At 44.0% G+C, this 24,510-nt stretch overlaps 1 protein-coding gene across 2 annotated transcripts in view; it reads left to right on the top strand.

Moving 5' to 3' along the window:
- Nucleotides 1-24,510, top strand: part of LOC146202756 (uncharacterized) — a 69,960-nt gene that overhangs the window by 26,532 nt on the left and 18,918 nt on the right. For both annotated transcript variants that reach the window (XM_084588313.1, XM_084588314.1), the window contains exon 4: nucleotides 5,975-6,041. In XM_084588313.1, coding sequence (XP_084444439.1) covers nucleotides 5,975-6,041 — 67 coding nt within the window. The remainder of the gene's footprint in view (nucleotides 1-5,974; nucleotides 6,042-24,510) is intronic.

The following is a 24,510-nucleotide window of genomic DNA, read 5'->3' as shown; positions in this document are numbered from 1 at the left end:
TCTTCCTTTTCACTCGTCGTCCCGGACGATTCGGTAGCTTTTGCGGTCAGGCTCACGTTTAAAAATTGCCTCCCGCGGCATCCGCCACCCACGTAAGATAGATTAGCAACGTCTAGCCGTCGAGCTGCCGCAGAATTTGATTTCTTCTGCTATCACAATAGCAGAAGAAATCGTCATCATGCGAAATGCGATAAGCAACAGAAGCAACCACGCTAATCCACCGCGAAAGATGCGGCAAGCACGTGTTTAAGGGTCATAAAATTGGTTTTATTATTTATTGCCCAAATTTTATGAAACCTCGCAGAATTGTTCAGTTTTTTCTACTGATTTTAAATGTGCAAAAATTTCTCTTCTAGGGCAATTAGCTCTAAAGGTATTAGAGAATTATTGCTACTGTCTGCCCAAACAATAGGGAAAAAAATGCTGATGAGAAATTATTTTTTAATATACAAATAGGTACTAATAGGTACTATAAAGTGTAAGGAATGGAATGTTGGAAGTAGTTTTAAAATTGAACTAATAATAGAGATTTAGCAGCTCACTGAACTTCGCACTCACAGACATGGCAACTGTGTAAGGATTTTAAGATAAGATATAAAAGTTTTACAAGTGAAAATAAAAAATGTGCTTCCAACATTGCATTTCTTAAGCTTTATAGTATCTACTTGTATATTAAAAATTAATTTCTAATGAGCATTTTTCCCCTTTTGTTTGGGCAGACAATAGCAATAATTCTCTAATACCTTTAGAACTAATTGTCATAGAAGAGAAATATTTGCATATTTGAAATCAGCAGAAAAAACTGAACAATTCTTTGAGGTTTCATGAAATTTGGGCTGTAAATAACAAAGTTAGTTTTAAGACCCATGTCCTCCTTTAAGGGGAAAATGTGATTCTGTGCCTACAGGCAAAAAGCACAATGTTTTTACTTTGGATAGATTGGGATTTAGCTGATTTAGCTTCCCTGGTACCCATGTTGCCAACATAACATCGTAAAATAGCGGAAATCGAAACCAAGTGGTGGCGGATTCAATTTGGCTGCACCCCGGCGTTGCTTTAGGCACTTTAGGCCAACTGAATCCCATTATTCGATTCTAATGCGAGGGTAGACTTTGAGAGCCAAAAATCATGGGGAAAAAAACGCGTTACATGCGAGTAAATGCAGTAGGTATGCTCATTCCTTTCGCCTACACACAGCACTTTACTTCAAAAGAAAAGTCAAATCCTTAGAGGAGGTCTGTACCACGTCATGCTGAAGCCAATTCCATTCCCATATTATCGCTTTAGGAAAAGGCGAAGTGGTGGCCTTGCATAGAGCATCCACTTTGCATTTGCAAGTTGCTGGGTTCAGTCTTTGTCATGCCATCTACCCACCAGTTTGCTAAGGAGTGCAAGATTCCCCCCTGCCTGGCACTCAGCTAATCGGGGATGAAAAAGCATTTGTTCACTTCACTCCTGCCTGAATGGAAAATCTATCCACAAGAGAGTAGAGTTCTTTGGCAATAAAACCCATTATGAGTTTTTTGCTCAAGGCTGGTTTGGTTTGATATGGTTTATGGGGGCTTAACGTCTCAAAGCGACTTAGTCAATGAGGGATGTCACAGTTGAGAGCTCGGATAATTTCGACCACCTGAGATTCTTTAATGTGCACTGACATCGCACAGTGCACGGGCACCTTGCTTTTCGCCTCTATTGAAAAGCGGCCATGGCGACCCGTATTCGATCCCGCTTCCTTGGGCGCAGCTGTCGAGCGCACTAACCACTGCACTGTCGTGACGGGGCCCTTTTGACAGAATGGAAGGCATGCTGGCACCAATAATTTTTTGAGGGATTTTATGCTGCTTTGCATTGGACACACACACACAGCTTCACACCATTGAAACAAGCAAAGAAAATTCAGAAACTAAGAAAAAAAAACATTGCACTCAGCTTTACCTTCAGTTAATTTTTTTTTTTTACCTAGATTACTTTCATGGTAGCATACAGCTGTAGATACTTCACGTCTGCTTAGAGCCTTAGAAGATTGAAATGTTTTGTCTTTGACAGATGACGGTCTGAACTGTTACGCACTAAAACCCAAGAGCAACAAGATTAAATGACATGAAATTTGTTTCAGGTAGAACGAAAGGAAGAAGATGGTTTGCACGGTATGAAAAAGAACTGAACAAGGGTAAATGGGGTACGCCTCAGTTCGCAGATGAGCCAACGTTTCGACAAGTGGACTTGTCTTCGTCTGGGCGTTTGTGGTTTGTGGTGTTTAGTAAAACGGCGAGTTGAGCGAGTTGGTACATAGTTAGACAATAAAACAGCGCAACAACTGAGACAAGAGAGAAGACAGGACCAGCGCTGACTGGCAACTGAAGATTTTATTGGAAAGAACACAAGCATATATACCCCGTTTACAACCAAGAGCACGCATGATCAGTATACCTGATAACTTGAATCTTAACGATCAAGATACCGCAGTTCACAGTCATGAACGAGAACAGATAGGGGTGCTAACGCACGTGGTGCGGCTTTTATGAATGTAAAAAGCTTCGCTGATTTCTCTGGTTTATCGCAGTGCTTGTACAAGATCTTGGTATCTTTAAAGAGCGGACTGCATGATTTTGCGTTAGAATTAGGGGGGTTATGGCAGCATTCTCTGTAGTGCAAGGCCAAGTTCGAGGAAGCGGCCCCATCCAAAGACGTATAGTCGAACCAGGATACATCGAACTCAACGGGGATCGCGAAATAGTTCGATATATCGATAATTCGATATACAAAAATTGGCTTGAGACGCCACTTGCGATCGTGAAAATTGGTACAGTATTTGTCGCATAGTCAATCCACTCGCATGATGAACCCACTCCCCATTTTTGCCCCCGAGAATTTGTAAAAAAAAAATGTGTTCGGTGGCGCGTTTCTTCAGTTCGGCCGTCGCATCCACAGCTCATTTATTGGCAGCGTGCTAAGATGCTGCGCAGCGATAACGCCATGACGTGTTTATCTTTAAACTACACTTTTCATAGATCCTGCGGTGGCAGGGAGCGAACTTGGCAGAGTGCCCGCGTGATGGCTTGATTGCACAAACCTGGTTCGATTTATCGTGCCGCGCTTGGGGTGGGGCGGGCATAGTCCACTGCTACAAAATCATCGGCAAGTGTGATAGCTACAAATGCTGTTTGGAGCGAACAATGCTAAAAGCTGGTGGCATGACCGCAGGCGAAAGCGTGCTTTCGCTGATTAATAGATGCAAGAATGCACGACTATCGCAAAAAAGAAAAAAAGAAATACTGCCGCTTCTTAACGTCCGCAGCCGCCGTAGCTTACGCAGTGCCGCACGTTCAGCCTGACAAGAACAACTCTCGCAAAAAAAAAACAACAAAAAATTGCCGCTGCTTAACCTCCGCAGCCGCTATCGCATACGTTCAGCCCGACAGCAAGAATACATGACTCTCACAAAGAAAAAAAAAAGAAATCTGTTGTTTTTTAGCGTTCGCAGCCGCCGTAGCTTATGCGCATTCAACATGAAGACACGAGACGCTCATCGCACGCCAGCTGCCGCGTGCAGAGCGTTTACAACACACACTGGAGAAGCATCTGCCACGGGCTGAGCTGGCTTGTCTGCGCGCATGCGTAGTGCGTGCTGCTGCGAACGAGACCGGGAATGAGAGAGGAAGGGGAGAAATAAAGCTCTGCAGAAGATAGGGCACACCCTTGCACTTCGCTCGCACTTGTACCCTTGCACTTGCATCGCGTTTTTCCCCTTTCGAACACCACGGCTGCATTGGTTCCCTCTCGTTCCTTCACACACGACTTGTAAACGTCACGGGCTAGGGTGGCTGCGATCACCGCAGATGCTCGCGCGCCTTTGGGGAAAGGGCGCGGCGCTGCCCTAGACCAGCTGTCGCCGAGCGGTGTCCTCTCATTCCCTCCGCACGTGCCTTGAAAACGTCACGCGGTAAACGGCCAAGGTGATGCGATTGTATTTAAGGGAGGCGCACCGTCCATTGCGTGGTGCAGAGTTCGATATATCGAACGACCGGTGAAATTGAGTTCGATATACGACGCAGCTTTCCTATACTTTTACATTGGATTTTCAAGGGGATATTCCGCGAGTTCGATATAATCAAAATTCGAAATATCCGGGTTCGACTGTATTGTGCTCATGTACGCGGGTATTCTTACACCTTCCTGTCTGGCCTATATATCTTTTTCCACACATGAAGGGAACATCATACACCGCACCCGTGGCACAAGGGACAAACTTCATGTCATGATTTATCTAGTGTGCTTTCTTTGTTTTTCCTCTTTTTTGTCTTCATTCTTTTTCTTCCTTAGATATCCTATCAACCATGGCACAAACCTTGCTTAGCTTATGTTCAGAAAAGAGAACACCTGCAACATATTTGTGGCCTATCTGCTTTAAACGATGGGACAACTGGTGTACGTAGAGCAAGACAGCGATTTTCTTTTTCTCTTACTCGAATGTTCAGGGGCTTCATGCCTACGGGATAACTTGATCTTTTTTATTATTTTATTGCATGCTATTATTATGACTTCATCTGGAAATCCTGCTGCCCTGAGCCTGTGAACTTGATGGCTAAAACTGTGACCGACAGCATGCACACATGACTTCACAGACCCTAAGCAAAAAACAGCTATGCCACATTTGATGATCTTGGAATGCCCAGAACGGTAACTGAGCAAGGGCTTTTTTGACCTCTGTAGGAAAGACCAGCAAACGTGGTCCTGCTGTAAAACCAATTTTATATACAGGAATTGCAGCTCATTGTTGTCCGGAGTTTCAAAGGTTAAATTTAAGCCTTCTCCGCAATCCTGAAAAACACTGAAATCCTGAAAATCTCATCTGTCCCTGAAGGTCACCGTTGTCAACAAAAACCAAATAATCATTACATGCCTAAAGATCTGTTTTGTTCGACTGCCCAAATTATCTTTTCCTTGTCGACGTAACTAAGAAAAATATTACTCAAATATTACTCAAGTAAATAGTGGGGGAGAGAATAAAACAAGTCCTGGTGCAATCAGTGCTAAACATATTACACAAACCTGGATTCTGGCACTTGTAAATGGAGTATATATTGGTGTTCTTTCCAATAAAATCTAATTGCTAGTTAGTGCTGGTCCAGTCTGCTCTCTTGTCTCCGTTTGCGCTGTTTTCTGTTTAATTATGGTGTTTAACATCCCAGGGTGACTTGGGCTATGCGCGACACTGTAGTAGAGGGTCCTGCTGATTTCGAGCGCTTGTGGTTTTTTTCACTTACACTGACGTCGCACAGTGTGTGGGCACCTTGCGTTTCAGCTCTATTCAAATTCGGCAACCGTGGCTAAAGTTGAACCTAGGTCTTCCAGCTCAGTAGCCTAGTCTCGCACATTGGGGCACAGAGTGCTATAAGTGCCGACCCGTGTGACAAAAAAATTTTTTACCTCACTGGCATGTGTTATACCGTGAGGTTTAACTGCAATTGCATATTTTAGAATTAGGTCGAGCAACAACTCTTCTTCACGACCAAAGCCGCTAAATCCGGGCGATTTCTGAACCTTACCTTGATTTAGCCTTGTGAGCCTAGCATAGCAGCAGCATGTCTTAAGAGTTCAACCAACGTGTCGTATGGTGTATCATGTCCACCTATGATTCAGCATTGCCCACTGTTCACTAAGGTGGGCATGACCCTTTATGTTGGTTTGGGCCTCCCCAAAATTTATCGTGTATCACCCGTAAATTTATCTTGTTCAGATTGGACCAAAATTTTTACATTCCAGTATAATGACTGCGCCCAGTTAGATGGGTGCACCCAAATTCGGCCTTTGTGACTCGAAAATTGACAAAGATAAACACAGATTGGATCATGCTTTCAGACAAGTTACGGTGTAACCACATTAAACCGCTGTTTTTTTTTTTTTTTTTTTCTAATTGTTTTGTCTCCCCTCTCTCTCTCTCTCTCTATCCTTTTTTTGTTTTTTTTTCCAGCCCTTGTAGCAGGTTGCAGTGCAGTGGCTGTGTTTGGAGTGGTTGCAGCTGGTTATTGCTTCTACAAGTGAGTGTCTTTTTCAAGTGCCCAAATGGGGCACCTCGCTTTTATTGTTTATATATGATGTTCTTAGCGTTTTATTCCTAACAGGCAGAACAGTAAAATATAGTAGACTCCCGTTAAGATGAACTTGCATACCATGAACAATGTGAGACCATTGGTTGGTTTCCCATAGAACTCTGTGTAAGAATAATCTTCTTACAGTGGCCTGTTCTCCTGTTAAGATGAACTTTCGCAGTGCCTGCAAGCCATGGTGACACCTGCATAACAGCACTCATGGGGCATTGTTGAGCCACCGTTAGGGGAAAAAATGTGCAGCATGCTTCTGCGCATCATTGCGGAGAACAGTGGAAGAGCTGCCTTGCGGGGGCACATTTTCTTGGGGGAAGTTTTCTTTCCTGTGCTGCCAGAGGACCATCATGCTCAGAACTCGGCATATTCAGTGTGCATCACAGGTCATGCGCTGCTTTCCACAGGCACATATCTGCAAAATGCGTCTGCTCAATAACTCGAGGTTTAAAAATGCCAGAGCTGCATTTTCAACTTACTCTGCATTGCAGTGCGCTTTGTTGCTGTGTAGGGATGGACAGATGCCTGCTCGTCAAGTGGTTAACAGCAGTGCTGCCAGAGAAGCTAGCTAAGAGACACAATGGAGACACAATAAAATGGAGAGCAAAAGCCAGAAAAGCTAAATAGCTGCTGTGGAATACAGTGATAGAAGATAACTAGAATCTATAGCAGTGCCATCCTTAGCATACTTCGTGCATGGTGCAATAAATGCTCTATCAGCAATTAACCTCACTGGGCGGTGGTTAAATTGTTTCTATGTAGCATGTACTGTGGGGATTCACAATCCCCTTCCTCCATTATAAGGCCCGCGCGTAATTAACATGCGTGATTACGCACGCTGGCAGAGAGGTTGGCGGAGGAGAGGGCATGCTGGCCACCCCCCGCCGCCTCCTCGTCCTGCGGCGACACTGCCGCGGGCTTCCCTCTTTCCTGCCGGCATAACCGGGAGACCTCCTCTCCCATTCCGTGTCGAGAAGCGTGACTGTAGCAACTCGCTCGGGGTTCTTCGGCGGTTGGGCGCGCACGCGCGCGGTACATGATTTCACCCGAGGAGACCACTGTCGTCACCGAGAATCGCCCACTAACCGTAGGCACTTACCGCAATGGGATGTGAGCGAGAAGCCGTGTCAGGTGAGAAGACTCTTCCTCTCACCTCCTTGGCGTGCTTCCCCATTGGGTGGTTTTTATTTCACCCCCGTACGCGGCGTTCGCTCTCTACACGGCGGTTGTATTTGTGTATTTGTATTTGCCGTGGCAAGGGTGTTAGGCAAGGGAAAGGTGTTAGGCAAGGAGACACAATCTCCCCAGTACTATTCACAGCTTGTTTAGAGGAAGTATTCAGAGACTTGGAATGGGAGCAGTTAGGGATAAGGGTAGATGGAGAATACCTCAGTAATCTGCGATTTGCTGATGACATTGCCTTGCTAAGCAACTCAGGGGATGAATTGCAAATAATGATTGATGACCTAGACAGGAAAAGTAGAAAGGTAGGCTTGAAAATCAATATGCAGAAGACTAAGGTAATGTTCAACAGCCTCGGGAAGGAACAGCAGTTTACATTAGGTAGCGAAATACTGGAAGTAGTAGGCGAATATGTCTACTTAGGGCAGGTAGTAACCGCAGATCCGGACCACGAAAAGGAAATAACAAGAAGAATACGATTGGGATGGAGCGCATTTGGCAAGCACTCGCAGATTATGACTAGCAGCTTACCGGTATCGCTCAAGAGGAAAGTATACAACAGTTGCATCTTGCCTGTACTCACCTATGGGGCTGAAACGTGGAGGCTAACCAAGAGAGTTCTACTTAAGTTGAGGACAACCCAGAGGGCTATGGAACGAAAAATAGTAGGGGTAACATTAAGAGATAGAAAGCGTGCAGAGTGGGTCAGAGAAACAACTCAAGTTACCGACATTCTAGTAGAAATTAAGAAGAAGAAATGGACATGGGCAGGACATGTAGTGCGAAGAGAGGATAACCGATGGTCGCTGAGGGTAACAAACTGGATTCCAAGGGAAGGAAAGCGTAGAAGGGGGCGGCAGAAAGTTAGGTGGGCGGATGAGATTAAGAAGTTCGCAGGGGTCAAGTGGATGCAGCTAGCACAGAACCGGGTTAAGTGGAGAAATATGGGAGAGGCCTTCGCCCTGCAGTGGGTATAATCAGGCTGGTGATGATGATGATGATTTGCCGTGTACAATTACTCGGGCAGATTAAAGCTCGTTCGAGTGCGCAACTCGTGTTTGTCCCCTCTGGCCCGAACCTGCCGCAGTGGCGATTTCCCGCACCGTGGGTTGGGGGTCACAGCTCTGTCTGCTAGGGCTGGAACTTCGGGGCTAGAAGGTGACTGTAGCGTCTAGCCCCCCCCCCCCGTGGTGCAGAATGAACCCCCATAGTACATATAGTCCCGTTCATATCGCTAGCATGACAGTGAATGAGCTTGCAGGTGACCTAAAAGAGAACAGTGCATCAATGCAAGGGACACTGGCGTACTAGCAGCACACTGTACGTTGTGTGTGTGTGTTGGCTTAGCTTGCTTCGCATTAAAGTCGATGCTTTTTAACTAGCCTCTTCCTAGCATAAGATGTTTAATTGTGTCACCAGTGCACTGTAAGCTGTAATATTTCATTGTGATTAAGGTACAGTTGGTTTTTGCAATGCCTAAAGTGGCAAGGCATGCAAAGTCTAAGTCTGGTGAGAGCTGCAGGTTGCTCCAGTCAGCCTGGCTAGCTTTACTGCATTACTAGTATTGCACTGAACACTGGCGTCCCCACATGGCAGCAGTGTCATGTGGAAAATGGTGCTACCAAGCTTAAAAAGGCTACTGTCAATCACATGTCACATTTCTCACATCGCGCAATTTTACAGTGACTTCACTTGGCCATGCCCGACGCTGCACCATGCGCAAAAAGTTATGGGCACTTGCAGGCTCGCAGTGCACCATTTGATGTATTGGAGTTTTATTTATAGGGCTCATAAATATGTTCTGTAGTGCTATACTTTTGCATTTGATTTCCATGGGGATTCTTCGACTTTGATATATCGAAACTTCACTGTATTCAAGATTTGGACATTTTTAACAAGAAAGCCCCATGCTTAGATTAGGCATTGAAGGTCGGCTTTGTAAAATACTAGAGCCATGTGTTCTCTGAAAAGCAGTAAAAATTGAAATCAAACCTCTATCATGCTCCCTTTTGGACCCTCTACACCGGCATTCGAACCCAGTGCAGTGAGGCATCCATTGGTCTGCCTCTTTGACTGATAGTTGAAGTGCAGGCATAGGCCATACTAAAAGAAGGTTCTTAATTTCGTGTCTCAGTTTGTGTATGTAGTCCACATGGGGAAAATGAGGGGCGTCATTATGCGAACACTGAGAAGAAAATTGCCACCTGAAATGTGCTTTTTTTCTAGCAATGTGATTTTCCTTCCTCTATATTTGTAAAGCTAAGCTGCTGGGCCTATCTTCCACGCCTGGCGCCCTGCGGGGTGTAATGAACCGTGTGACGATATCCTAGTTGCTGTGCAGCACCTTTCAAACCTATGCAGATGCAGTGTTCATGTTCCACCTGCCTTAGGAAAATGGACATGTCCTTGACTCGAGGATTAAGCTGGTTAAATAAAGCACTCCCCGGCGGGTTTGCCATAGACTGAGTGCACAGCACTCTGGCTAGGCAATGTCGGCACTGCTCCGAAGTATTGCCCCAATATCGCGTCATGCCCGCACCGTGCTCTCGCCGCACAGGAAAGCTGACTATTCATGTGTAGAGTGAAGCAGCTAGAATTCCCTATGATGTGAACGCAGTCAATAGCGTAACGCTGCGCTAGTGACTAAAACTGAATATGAAGACGGTCAGGATTTTCAGAAGCCGAGGAATGTCGATAAATGTTAAATTAGTAGTCTTACGATTTCAGTTCAGTTCAGGCGTTCAGTCGTGTCCGACTCTTCGTGACCCTATGGACCATGTCACGCCACGCTTTCCGGTCTCTCACTATCTTCCTAACATCACATAACTTCATCTGCAGTCTAACGATTTGGACAATGTCAATATATTTGGCTGTATGACAGGAGGTTTCGATGCACACTCCAAAATTTACAGCCTGACAATTGATTTTTCATTGTGTTAAAATGCAAACTACAAATCAGCACCCTACCACTGAGACACTGTGATGGAGGTTTAACAGCAAGAAAATAAAAACATATGAACGTCTTATATATATATATATATATTGAAAGCACCTTTTTTCCCGAAAGCAGAATTGGGGGGTGCTTTTACTATGCGGGGTAAATTTTACAAAAACTTTTTCGGAATGAGCAAAAAATGTGGTAATGCAAAAAAAATGCATTAGACAGCTTACCTTTCGCAGTTAATTACGTGTGCACTATGTGCAAACAGCTTTTTTTTTTATTACACTTCACTCATTTTCGTTTCTCTATGCTTCACTCTTCGTTAGAATCACTAGACCCGTCATCCAGATCGCTGGCCACTTCCACATCGAGCTCCGACAACTGGTGATCCTCACTGCCATCCAGTGCATTTGTGATTCCAGTCTTTTTGAAGCTGTTTGAGATCAGGTCAGCTGGCAGCGAATGCCATGCATCCAATACCCAGGAGCATACTAGCTCGACGGATGGCCTCAGAACGGGCCCTTCCTGGGCCATCCAGTTTGTGTACAAATGGTGTACACTGTCTTTAAAAGGCTTACACAAGCATCAAGGGGCTGCAGCACCGAAGTGAGTCCACCCAGAATGATGGCAATCTCTGTGCTCAACTCCTTTAGCTTCCGGCTTACATTCCCTCTCAGGTGGCCGAGAAAACTGTCGAGCACGAGGAGAGAGAGAGGAGAAGCAGGTTGCCAGGTTGCCGTCCCCAGACGGTCCAGACCCAATCAGCCATTAGTTCAGCCGACAACCATCCTTTTCGTGGGCTGGGAAGTTGGCCTTCGGCACAGTTTTCCTTTTAAAGATAACATAGGGTGGCAACTTCCTGCCGTCTGCCGGGATAGCCAGCATTACCGTGAAATGCAGCATCTCGGCGCCTGTCGTTTTGACGAGCCCTCTGCGGGCTCCTCTTTCATTGACCGTCCGGCTCATTGGCATGTCCAAGTTGATGTGTGCCTGATTGACGTTGCCGATTTGCGAGGCGAGAAATTCTCAGCCCCGCCGCAGGCCTATCACAAACTTGTGAAAGTCAGCTACCTTCTCTTCATAGCAAGCAGGCAGTCGCTGACCAAGTGATGTGCGCCTCCTCAGGCACAGTCCGTTGCGCCGCATGAAACATGTCGTCCACCCATTACTCGCGTTGAAAGCGGTGGTCGCGATACCGTGCTTCATGGCTGTGGCTCACACGTGCATCCTGATCATTTTGTGCGAAACAACACAGCCTTTCTTTTACAGGTCCCGGACATATTCTAGGACCTGTTTTTCTACTCCAAAAAACTTTCCCGTCATCGGTCCCTTAAAGGCACGCCGCTCCCGATTCGTTGCACGCAGCTTGTCGTGCTGCTTCTGCCATTAACGCATACGGACTTAGTCTATTCCGAAAGGCCTACCAGCTGCACTATTCCTATTCCCCTGCTCAGTTGCATACTCACAGCCTGTAACTTGAAGCCAGCCGTGTAACTGACATTGCGGCCCATCGCCCACAAAAAAACACAGTACACAACGCACAAACGCAAAAGGCGGGAAAAAATGAGCAAGTCAGAACCACTAGCAATGTTGTTGCGGAGTGGTAATGGCTGCCAGAAAAAAGTAAGACTAGGACTACGCCACTGTCTAGCATCGTTTTGATTAGCTGTCTCTGCACGCCCCCGCTGCCGGTTGCCACTGGCTCGTGAAAGTTGTGTATTGGTGGAAGCGGCTCTGGGAGGGGAGCATCATCATCATTTATTTTCCCTTAAGGACCCCTAGGCGGGGAATTACATAAAGGGGGAGCAAAAATAAACGAAATCACAAACCAAAGGAACATTTGGAATATAGCAGTGAAGAAGGCAAACATAATTGTTAAAAGAGCATTATAAAACGAAAGAGTGAACAATCATAGATGCATTGAGGCCATCGCGCTATATGAAGAAGAGGAAAATGGGAACACTGTTTTGCATACAAAGGTTCAACAATATTTTTTAAAAAAATACAACACGTGCAGAGGAAGTACTTAAAGTGCGACTAAGGAAGAAGATAAGATAAAAGCAGGGTTCTGAATTTAATTGGGTCACTTTCATTTACAATCGCCTCAGGTAGACCATTCCACTGTTCACTGGCGGATGGCAAGAAGGATTTATGAAATGCATTGGTGGAACCATGTAGACGCTGTAGGCTCAGACTGTTAAAAAGGCGACACAATGTTCTGTTGGGAGGGAGTAGGAGTGTGCAATGCAAATGAGGAAAACAATAATATAACTTGTGGAAAAGGCAGAGTTTGGCAATTGTACGGCGAGAAGATAGTGGCAGTATGTCAAGCGATGATTTTATGCCAGAAACACTGCTCCTATGGTCGTAACATGAAGTAATAAATCGGGCTGCGCAACTCTGTACTGATTTTAATGCGTCAATTAAATATGTCTGGTGTGGATTCCAAATGGGTGAGGCATATTCAAGCTTAGTGCGAATGAAAGTTTCGTACGCAAGTTTGCGGATAAATGGAGGGGACACGGCTAGCTACCTTCTCAGTCGGTAGAGCGATTTCGAACTTTCGGCTACTATGTTTAAGATGTGCTCGGACCATGAAAGTTTGCTCGTAATTGTTACTCCTAAGTACCGGTAGGACTCGACTTGTGTTAGGGGGATTGACCTTAAAGAATACTGATAATTTAAGCTATTGCCTTTACGTGATACTGTCATGAACTTGCATTTTGAAACATTTAGTAGTATCAGCCACCGGGTGCACCAGTTATTTCGTTGAGGTCATTTTGGAGGAGGTATTGGTCGTTGTTCGATGATACGCATCGATACAGAACGCAGTCGTCTGCGTAAAGGCGAATTGATGATGAGATGTTGCAAGGAAGGTCGTTAATGAATATGAAAAAAAGAAGACTGAGCACAGAGCCTTGAGGAACGCCCAAAATGACGTTTGTGGCTGAGGAATGGTGGTTATCCATTAAAGTGCATTGTAGGAAAAGAGCGCTAGGGTGAGGAGGCGCCGTGCGGCTGCTGCTTCTGTTGCCATGACAACAGGTGGATCGAGTTAAGTGGGAAAGCTACAGCGCAACCTTTCGCGGGACTGCAGTGGATGAAAGTTAAGGGTGTGTTTATTACGCAGGAGAAAATAAATGCAAATTTTGATGTCTAAAGTTGGGGGTGCGTTCATTAGGCGAGTAAATACGGTATTTAAAATAAAATATGGTGAGAATAAAGTACTCAAACGACTTGATCGTGCATAGAGAGGGTACAGAACGGCTTGTACAGAGTGAATTCTGCTCACTAGCACTCTTCAAGCGAGCTCACATTTTAGAAGCTGTCGGATTTCAAAAAGAAACGGGAATATACCATTTCTGGGTGGCAGCATTAAGGTGTGCTGATGGGAGTGGCATGTTTGTTTTCCTTTGACACAGCGCCTTATGACCTTATCGCTGTGTTTGAGATGCTGCGCGGCAAAGAATCTCAAGCGCCGAAGGTGGATGTTATGATCCAGCATAAGTTATTTGACATGTACAAGTATTGCTTTCATTGTAGCGTGGGATGATAGATAGCCTGCTCACATTTCTTTAACAAGCAGCAGACAGGTCAGTAAAAGTGCACCAGAGCCGCGAAACAAACAGAAACCACACATACATGCCATACGGCGCTCGTAAACACTACTGGCTAGCAGGCGACGTGAGCCTGTGTCCACACTGAGTACAGTTGCTCACAAGGTGGCGACTCTGCTAGAGCTTGTGACCAGTACAGTACAAGGAATACAATGTAGGAAGTACTCTTTTTGATTAAGCCAGTATTAGTGTTTTTCCAATTTGTTGAAATTCAATGTAGTGAGGTCTGGTTGACAAGCAGCTTAAATCTGAGTGCAGAAGAAATTACCAAGCACAAATTGATAAACCGGTTCCCAACATTGTACACTAATCACATAATAGTTTACTGTAATAAAAATTTCTTTACCTGCTCTAGATGGAGATATTATTCTTGTAAACTAGCATACAGCCAAAAACTCGTTTTGAAAAAAACAGAGAAGATTTTTTGAGCTTGTTTGCACCTTTTAAAGTGGAAAATGAATGACCGAGGTTGGTAATGAATTCATAGATATGCTGGAGATAGGTTGTAGGCTTCAAAAATGTTGTTTTCAGAAGTTGGATTTTTTTTTGTGATTTTTCAGGCTAGCCCCATCTCTTCTTAAGGATCAAACATCACCTAGGAGCCCTCTCTTTCACGTTCCTGGAATGTTCCGGTGGCAAAAAGAAAAGCAAAAATATCTGTCTAAGCAGGGCTGTGATGCCGGCATCGGGCATACTCCACCAAACTGCTCGCCTCCCATTAAGATCAGAAGAGAAGGATGAAATATGGGGGCTTGTTGACCAGGCTGGAATGGGAAAAGGCCTTGGAGAGGGAACGGAATCATGGGAGTATGGCAAAGTAAATTTATTGTAACTCCGCTATTAATGAATACGTAAGAAGGGAGGGAGCTAGGTGCCACTGACACTACGAAAAGCATAGTGGATTTGTGTGTGCGTGCATTGATCAATATAATTTTTGTAAGTGTGAAGATAACTGATTAGAAAGTCGGAAGAAAAATGACCACATGAGGGGCTTTACCAAGTAAGCTGTGGCGACTGCTGTTCAGTCTTCTACATTTTAAGGTATTTATGCTCTGTGTAAGCTATCCTTGAGTGTTTGCCAATGCCACCCTCCTACCACGTGTGAATATTTTCTACTTGCTAATCAATCACCTCCATGATTACATTGTTACTTCACATTGATTAAAAAAAATATCCTGTGCTTTCCTCTGTCTCAGTGGCTGTATTTTTCTTGTAAAATGCCTCATTTTCCTCTGCATTTGTTTGTTGATCTAGTATTAATGAATTTTGAATGATGTTTGCACCCATACATTCCAGAGCTGATGCCTGGCAACCATTGAGGGATAGAACACATTTTCTACCTGATGGCAGTCAGTGGCTCTTTCCTGCCCACGGGAAAAGTAGCAGTTTTCTAATATTCTAATATTTTTTTGCAGTTAGCAGAACCTGTGTGATACTAAACAGTATATGTAGTATTAAATATTAGAGGAGGAAATTCACTCTGTGAGGGTAGTAGTCTCAGCCAACATATTTATGCAAGAGACTATAAAAAAGATTTCATTAAAAAAATTTGGAACAATAAAAAAGGTGTAAAAATATGTGTCCCTTCACAGAGGTGACACACACAAAAAAGTTAGATGCATGGGATTCAGAAGAAACACATCGTTGGCAACAGCACACGGCGCTGCTATAATGCTGTAAACACATGCGTGTCTCCACATAGTGAAAAAAAAATAATAATAATGAAACAGCGAAAGAAACTAAGTGTTCCTCTGCTACTCACTGGATAGCTCTAACTATCCAGGCATAACTTGAAAGCAAGTTTTTGTTTTTTTGTTTTTTTAGCAGTTGTCAGCGGGGTTTTCATGAGAATAGGCATGGACAGGAAAGTATCAAAAGGAGTCATCATAAATGTAATCAATGTGCACTGTGCGAAATTCTTCATTTTTGACTACGCCGTCCCTTGTTGATATGAATGCAAATACATAACTGCATGTGGATCTAGAAGCATATTGCAGCATCACCTTAGACACTATTACTTTTGAAATTGTGCCATTTCTAGTTGAAAGTAAAGTTGGTTTTGAATGCTTGTTGTTATGAGTGTGCGAATATTCGAAATTTCGAATAATAATCGAATATGTTTGTTATTCAATTCGTATTCATATTCAGAAAACTGATATTCAGAATTTTCGAGTAATTGGAAATTATCGAATGAGCTGAAAATGTTTGAGTTCACTGCAGTTTCACTGCACTGTGCGCTGCAATGCAATGCTTGACCGCGCAGGCTGTGCAGTGAAGTGTCCTCAAAGTGCGACGGGGCCGTTATGTGAAGAGGGCCTTCTCGACAGTGTGGGCAAAGTGAAGCCCTTGCGGAAACTGAGAAAAAAATGTCACTGTCACTTCGGTTTCATCTCAGCTGGAGACAGCCGGCGTGCAGGTGTTCACTAGATAAAATTACTGTAATGAAAATGCTCTTTAGCAGTTTTTTTCAGGCCCACTCGATGGACATTTTTCCTGGGCCCTTGAAAGCTAAATTAGCGAGAGTTTGCTGTATTCAGCAGTGATATGACCGATAAACCCGATTTCATGCAGGTTCTTCCTGTACAGAAACCAGTTTACAGAATTCTGCAAACATTTATACAGATTTTTCGGTAGAGTATACAAATCTTAGTCTGATATTATTTTCACATGCATGTGAATTTTGAAATAAACAAGATGAATAGCGTTTGCTTTTTTTTTTATCCCACCCCCTCCTCACCCTTTTTTTTCTCTCTCTCTCTCTCTCTCTGATCTTATGTTTGATATTGCAAGGCTTTTTTTTTTTTCCCCACACTTGTGTTTGAAATTTTCAATATTCGCACACCCCTATTTGGAGCTCTATGCAAGCTGTGTAGATGGTGACTCTCTTCAGCTAATAGAATAACTTGCCTTCACAAGAATTTTAAATAGTTGTTGAAAATACTGACTGCCATTTACCTTATTGATGGTGCAAGGCCCCTTTTGAATGTTTTCTACTGCTGCTAAATAAATGAAAAACAAATAATTTCTAGTCTTTTTACTTTACGGAGTAATGCTTATTTTCACCATCAAAATGCCCAAGTAATGCCTTAGCGATTGAAAGTGCATATGTGAAAGGAGAAATGCCAACACCGGGTAGTTCATCTTGAATGGGCTATGAAAATTTTATCATAGAGGTGCGCCCCCCCTCCCCCCTTCCCCCTCCCCAAAAAGTATGGGAGCATGCTAGGTGTCCAGAAATATTTATTACATGCGGAATGTTAATAAAATTATGTTGCAGTCATACGATAATGGCTGTGACAACGTTGTACATGTGAAATGAGCTGAAGGGTTATGGTATGATAAACCTAATGTCATCCTATTTGAAAACAACATTGGCCTAGTTTTTTCCTTTGTCTTTTTTTCTCCCCGTATGCAGTGATTACTATTAGTGTTCTTTTTTTCCTGACTTTTGCCTTCCCAACAGCTTCAAGCACACTGTAGTCACCCAGCTGGCTAGTAGCACAATACAGGCTCTGGAAGGAGATGACCTCCTTTGTCTCTTCTTATCCACTTCTGATGCAGCATGGCTGTGATCAAGTAATACAAGCAGGTGCACCTCACGTTTTTCCATTTGCCACAGGCAACGTAGACTTGAGGATTATGCAGTTGAAGGGGGCAGGGCTTTACTTTTAGACTAAATGCAGTGAAAATGCAGAATGTTAACGAGCTTTTATACTGATTTCAAATATATACTAGTCACTTTTCTGATATGTCAGTCTTCAAAGTGTTTAACATTTTCACTCCTTTGTTTACAGAAACAGTAGAGTAAAACCACTTAATCGAAAAACTATTATTAACATGTGGATAGATATTCTACAGTATAATGAATGCAACATAGGAACTACTTTTTTGAATAAAGCATTGTTAGTCATTCTATAATTTAGATATTCTACAGTATAATGAATGCAGCATAGGAACTACTTTTTTGAATAAAGCATTGTTAGTCATTCTATAATTTGTCGAATTTCGATATAGGGAAAAATTATGATCTATTTAAATTAAAGTGCAGAAAGAAATTAGCAAGAACAGAATGAGAAATCTGTTCTTGACATTGCATAGTTTAATCACTTAACCGCATGCTGCTATAAAAATTATAGACCTTATGCAAAAACTGGCACCTCATTGCACTGACCGCGTGCGTTTCCGCCATATTTGGGGATTCTGGATACCGCATCAGTATGTGGCAGTACAGGATTAACGGCACTCAAGTTTGCATTTATCGTCGTCTAAGGTACCCAAATATTGCTGTGTACCTTGACCTACACAAAAGGAGCTAAGGATAACCAGGGTAACAAAGTGAGGGTGCCAGGTTCATAGTTTTTTATTAATGCACAGCATTACTTGGCTCATGTGCACCATGTATGGAATGTGTGTATGGAATGTGTCTGCAGTGGCTGTGCAGCTTATGTTAAATATAATAGCCACACGTGTTATATCGTTAAATAGCTTATACAGAATATAATTGCCCTTTAGTAATTTTAGGTCTTGATTGTTGTTAATTTGAATTAAGTAGAACTTTATGCTACATCGTTAAGTCGTATACCATTGAATAGCTGATGTCGAGTACAGTTGCACTCAGTTAGTTGTATATTTTAAGGTCTGTTCGATTCAGCTGCACTGTTTGCACCAGTTCGTAAAGTTCTGCGGCGATGCCGCCAGCGTTCAGCACCAGTTCCAGCAGTTCAGGTGCAGCATCGTCGCCAGCTACTTACAAACGAATGGTAGAGTGCAGGCCGGAACGAAGTTTTGACATTATTCAGCCGCAATGCTTTTGGCCTGTGCTTTGTCATAAACGGCACTTGTCAACGAGAACACGATCGAGTTCGCCAAGGTATCGGCTACGCATACTCATGAAGTATACACACGTATGCGGTGTGATGCATGCTGATATATATTTCAATCATGACCATATGCGCTTCGATCGCCGGCTGCCGCAAAAGGCGCATATATATGCATTTGCACAAGACGTACTTAATGCGATGTGGTATACTTGAAAATCTTCATGTTTCTTTATTCATTCATGAATATGCGATGCATATATGTACAAAAGCCGACCGCGTATGTGGTCGGCTATTTGGGAATTATATTGCCACTCACATCAACCGGCGCCAAAATGCTAAATAAGATCAATTTTCAAACAGCACATCGAAACGAAGCGAACCAGCCTCGATCGATGTATGTGTATGCGCACCATGCGGTAGCTGGCACGAAGCGCAAATAACAAACTTCGATCATGAAGTCAGCATGAACCATAACGCATGCACGTGCTTACTTGGTAGACATGGTTTGAAGTACGCGTCGTCGTTTCTTTGGCAAACATGGGTACCGTTCTCGTTGACGAGTGGAATAAGGGTCGCTTCGCTATTTATCACAACACGCAAGCCATCGTCGCGCAAGCTGTCGTCTGCTTTCATGCGGCGGCTGCAGCTGCACCATTTCGGCACTGACCGCTGAGGAGGTGCACAGTTTTGCTGAACTTTTCATGAACTCGATCTGCACGACGTCTGCACTTTTTGAAACGAACGGCGTGGTGCAGAGGGCGCCATCTTGCATCGCTGAAACGAATGGTGAAGTGCAGCACCACGTGAACCAGTTCACGTAGTGCAGGTGAAACGAACCGACCTTTAGTTAATTGCTGTTAATTATAACCAAATTCAACATTTTGCTACATCAAGTTATATATCGCTGGATAGGTTATATCAATATGACTGCAGTACACTAATTGTACTTCTTAGTTAACAACTGTTATTTATATAAATGTGATTAACAATATTTTTGATTACCTTTAGGCTACAACAGGGAGCTGTATATCGTTGACGACAGGGTGTCGAACCGGAACCTGAACTGAACCGAAAACCAAAACCGAACCCGTATTTTTTCCGCCATCTTGGAACTGAACCTGAACCGAAACAAATCGATGGAACCTTTCCGAACCGGTTCGCGTTGTGGTTTCGACCCACTTTTGCTGACAACTTACCTTCACTATTTTTTTCTTCTATTGCTGCTTGTAAAACGCTCTGCTCGCTTATTTCGAATTCACCACTACACACCGCAAACATCACAATTATATTGAAATATAGTTGCTTGGAAAAAGATGAAAAGAACAAATGAAAATATATTGCCGCTTGCATAACCCCAATCTCTGGTGTCCGGCTACCATTTCATACCGAGCACAGGGGACCTCTGCTGCACTACGCCATGGCGCCGCTCATCGAGAAAGTTGCCCATTCGAGCGCCTTCCTAGGCAGTAAAATAATAGCAGATAATTCGTGAATTGAGTTACATATTTAGGTGAATAAGCATACAGCCATGTACAAATCAAAAACGAAATATCGAATCCGTTAAAAAATAATTTCACGTGCCATTTTATTTTTCTGTCGTTCAACGGCGTCGCAATGAGTCACATGTGCATAGCAGTCATATGCGATGTGACGCAAGCATATACGTAATTAGTTGACTGAGACTTGAGAATAAGCCGACCTTGATGGTGCAAAGGAAGCCTTGGGCACCAATTTACCGGTCTGTTCTTGAGTTGTATCTGAACTTTGCACAATGATAGTTCCTTAAGGCAATTTCCCCTTTTACCTTCTCTTATTTTTGTTCCTAGCAATGTCTGCTTGTTTTATTTCTCTTGGCAAGTTAAACTGTGTGAGAAATGAAGCTCCAGTGTTCAAAGGTGAAAACTGGGTGGAGTAAGAAACTAAGTAGAATTACTGGCAAGAGTATTAATTCACAGGCTCTATTTGATATGCTATTGTTTCGGCTCTTACAAGTATACGGTGTCGAAATATCAAATGCATTTCATCGCTTAATCCGCCATCACTGATGTGAATGTCTAAAACAGCCTAGAAAAGTGGCACTGAAAATTAGAAGTACACTCTTGAGAGAAAACGTAAGTAATGAATAGCCTGGTCTACGGGTTGCGCGGCGACGAGAGGGAGGCTGTAAGCGGGCCGAAGGAGCCTGCAACTAGGCTCTAAGGAAAAAAAAAACAGAAGAGGGAATGGAAGTAATTGAGCAATCGGTGAACTGTAGAGTGAGACCCTCAATATCACTGTACCTTTACCAGCGAGGAAAGGTGTCGATCAAAACAGCATTTGGTCACCACATGGAAGCGGCTTCGTAGGGTCGCCAGCGGCGATCAAATCAACAAGTGTCAACAGAATCCCCCCCTATTAGCTTACAAGCTGAAGACGAGCTTGAACAGTTTCTTATAGAAAGAGATGAAGACTGCCTGAAATGACTTGGAGATAGTGGCAGTTCTCTAAATTTAACAAGTCCAGAGCCTGCCCTACGCTTTTGAAAAGGTGTCCAGAAAATCATACACTCGAGTATTTGGTAATTTTGGGAGGAGTAGAAGTTCGGCGCCCAGAACTCTAATCACTAGCTACAGTAGCGCTTGATCTGCCATCTAGGCAAGTCAGAGTCGAGAGAGCATTTCCTGGACTAAAGTATATCTTGTCTTATCATTGAACTCTATAACTTCAAAAGCACTCAGCAGTGTCCTCATCCTTCGATCTTTCTATGCTGGCAGATAAAAAAATTGGCAGCATTTACTGAGCACATCCTAAAATACTTGCGAGCAGCCATGACTTCATATCATGCTTGTGGTAAATTATCTTTGAACATACCAGTAAGTCTATCCTCAAAGATTGCAACTATATAGCGTGTCTATGCATGCAACCTTGACATGCAACAAGACGTTGGTCGAATCGCAGCATCGCCCCTCGCGGCTACAGGAGTGAGATAGTTGATTAATCCGGTTCTCTGGCATATACGATAATGACTCCAACAGCCCATATGTGGCGGAGGAGACTTTTGTCAGTTCCTTTCAGGCCACAGTACGCTCATGCCTTTGCGTTTTATCTCACCAGAAACGCGAAATGCAAAAGCGTCTGCGTGCTTTGCGATATATGATCACACATATGGCATATATATCGTTAGTCCTGAGGTGTATGTGCTTGATTCGACCTTGATCTCATTTCAGAGTCCTTTAGTGGGAGCCGGGCGAAATATAGCATATGTAATAATAGAGGTTTCGCTTTAAACTAAAATAAGCTTGGTATTTTGTGTACCTGAAAAGTGTGGCAGGAAACATTTTCTTTTAACCTTCGGCGCGTGACAGCTTTAGTTGGTTATGTGCGAATTGAAATAATCAGTATTTTCCCCTCATCTAATCGTCGGTCACTAATTAAAAATACTTTGCTCATGTCTGTACAACCAATTGTAGCCCGTCACAGTTGATGACAAAAACAATAGACTAATTACTACGTGAATTTTAAGCTTTTAATATGCACCAGGAAAGAAAACTCAGTATTGAAAAAGTGGGGTAAAAATACACACGGAGTTTTTTTTTTCTGAACATGTTTGAACCTATTGGAACCGGTTCGGGCAGGGTCGAACCGGTTCAAACCGGAACGGAATGTGTATCCGGAGCCGACACTGAACTCGAACCCAAAAGGCGTGAATCCGAACCGGAACCGAACCTGAAAAAATTCCGGTTCGGCACCCTGGCTTTAGAGGCCTTGACGAATATAATTCAAAATCGAATGCTAAACCACGCAAAAACTATGTGAAATGGATAAAACAACATGTTATTTGAGCTAATGTTTATCTAACTTGGTTCAAAAAGCTCACAACAAAAGCAAAACAGTAGAACCTAATGATAAGCATTAGCAGCACAAGGAGACTTAAGTACCCCGGTGCCCCAGTAAATCTCGCTGGGGATACGAGGTCAGCGGGAAGCCACTACCTGATGTTGTGTTCATCTCAAGAGGCAATAATTGAATTGCAGAAGTTGGATCGTAGAAAAAGGCCCAAAATTGAGCTATTTGCTTATTCCTGTAATTTGCCAAGGAGCATTCCGTGGTCTGTCAGCTATTGCGGCGCACTATGTCAGTCAGCTAATAGTTTCTCGTGTGGGACTAATTTTTCGCCTGGCTCTTTGGTTTCATGTGCCCGTTTTTCATCCTTAGCACTCAATTTGCTTTTATACAAGTCTTGCGCATTTTTCTGATTGCAGATCCGGGGCAGACCTTCAGCTAGCCCAGTGCATGCAGTAGGCCGCATAAATCTGCCATTCACCGCTCGTAGTCGATTGTTCGGTCATCGCATATTTAGCTTAGATCAAATCACCCAAACAGAATTGTACAAGCAATGGTGTGCATCCACAATGCAGCATTGGCAGTTATGGTTAGGCCGCCACTCTGCCGATCACCTGCTATTGTGGCACCTAAATGCGATAAGCAATGCAAATTATCAGGTCATTTTTATAGCATGTCCAAGCTACACCAAGGCTGTGAGGTGCACAGAAGTAGGAGGCCGCAGATTAATTTCAGCACCTGGGGATCTTTAACGTGAATTGGAAATCTTGACGCACGAGAGTTTCAGTTATTCACTTTCAAAAGAAAAACGTCCGCTGCAGCCGGGATCGAGCCTGCATCCTTTGGCTCAGCAGCACAAGGTCTTTGGTCAGCCTTACACGCTGTAGCAATCAGCAAGTTTCACCTAGCTGTACTCGTAATCGAGTGTGTGATCATGAATGACTTCATTTGTGAAATGCGGGCACGGAGCTTACCTTAACCTCAGCAATATGATGAGAGCAACTCGAAGGCCAACGATCTGACATTTCATAACGGAAAAAAAAGTTGTTGTTGCGCTCATAGAATCATAGAAACGGCGCATACTCCCAGAGGGGATATTCTTGCCCCAGTGCACTTCCTCCTCTTCAGGGTACGACACCGTTGTGAATTCCTTGGCTTTCACGGTGCCTCTCCGATTGCGTTTTCAATACATAAAGCCGCGTTCAGACTACAGTCGCATCCGTCTTGTCGTATTTATCGCAGTGCACATAGCTGCTGGAACGACCACGTATGTTCACACGGGGCCGTTCAGTAAAATACGTTCTTTACGACCGACCATCGCCACTCTGGGCCAACTGTCTCTCATTTCTCCTCATGGCACCAGTTACCAAGCGGCTGCTTCTGTCCTCGCGCTTCCCCAATACTCTCTTGTAGAACGTCTGATGCCACTGCTCCGCAACACTCGATCACAGGAGTGACAACCCCCGCTCGCATATGCAGTTCCGGCGTGCGGTCTGCCTGCATGCCTGCTTGCGTTATCCAGTTTGCCAATGCCTCGGAGTGATCTTTGAAACAGTTCGGGGCAGTGACTCAAGAGGTCGTACTACTGACTCCAAGAGAGAGAGAGAAAACATTTATTGCTCTAAAAAGTTTGTGGTTTTAGCGGCGGGCCGATGTCTTCATATCTTCGGCCTCTTCACAAGGTTGGCGCCCCTATTCCAGGGCACCGCTGAGTCTTGCTGCTTCGCAGGCGTGCTACACCAGTGCCCTTTGGGCCGTGAGCTCGCTGCTGGTCAGCAGACCCTCCCATTGTTCCGCACTCGGGTTATTTAGTTTGAGTTTGTGGAAGGCTCTGTTTAGTTCGCATTCCCATGTGATGTGGTATAGTGTGGGGGTTGCCCCGCACCACGGACATGTGTTCCTGTATTGTGTAGGGAACATCTTGTGTAGTATGTATAGATTGTGGAATGTCCCTGCTTGCAGTCTCCGCCAGCAGACCGCCTCGTGCTGTGTTAATGATGTGTGGGATGGTGGGTATTTGAATC

The sequence above is a fragment of the Amblyomma maculatum genome, chromosome 1 (assembly GCF_055883805.1).
Source record: "Amblyomma maculatum isolate TAMU_Amacu chromosome 1, ASM5588380v1, whole genome shotgun sequence".
In the NCBI taxonomy this organism is placed as follows: domain Eukaryota; kingdom Metazoa; phylum Arthropoda; class Arachnida; order Ixodida; family Ixodidae; genus Amblyomma; species Amblyomma maculatum.
Note: the sequence above shows the minus strand (reverse complement) of the source record. Positions and strands in the feature narration are given on the sequence as shown.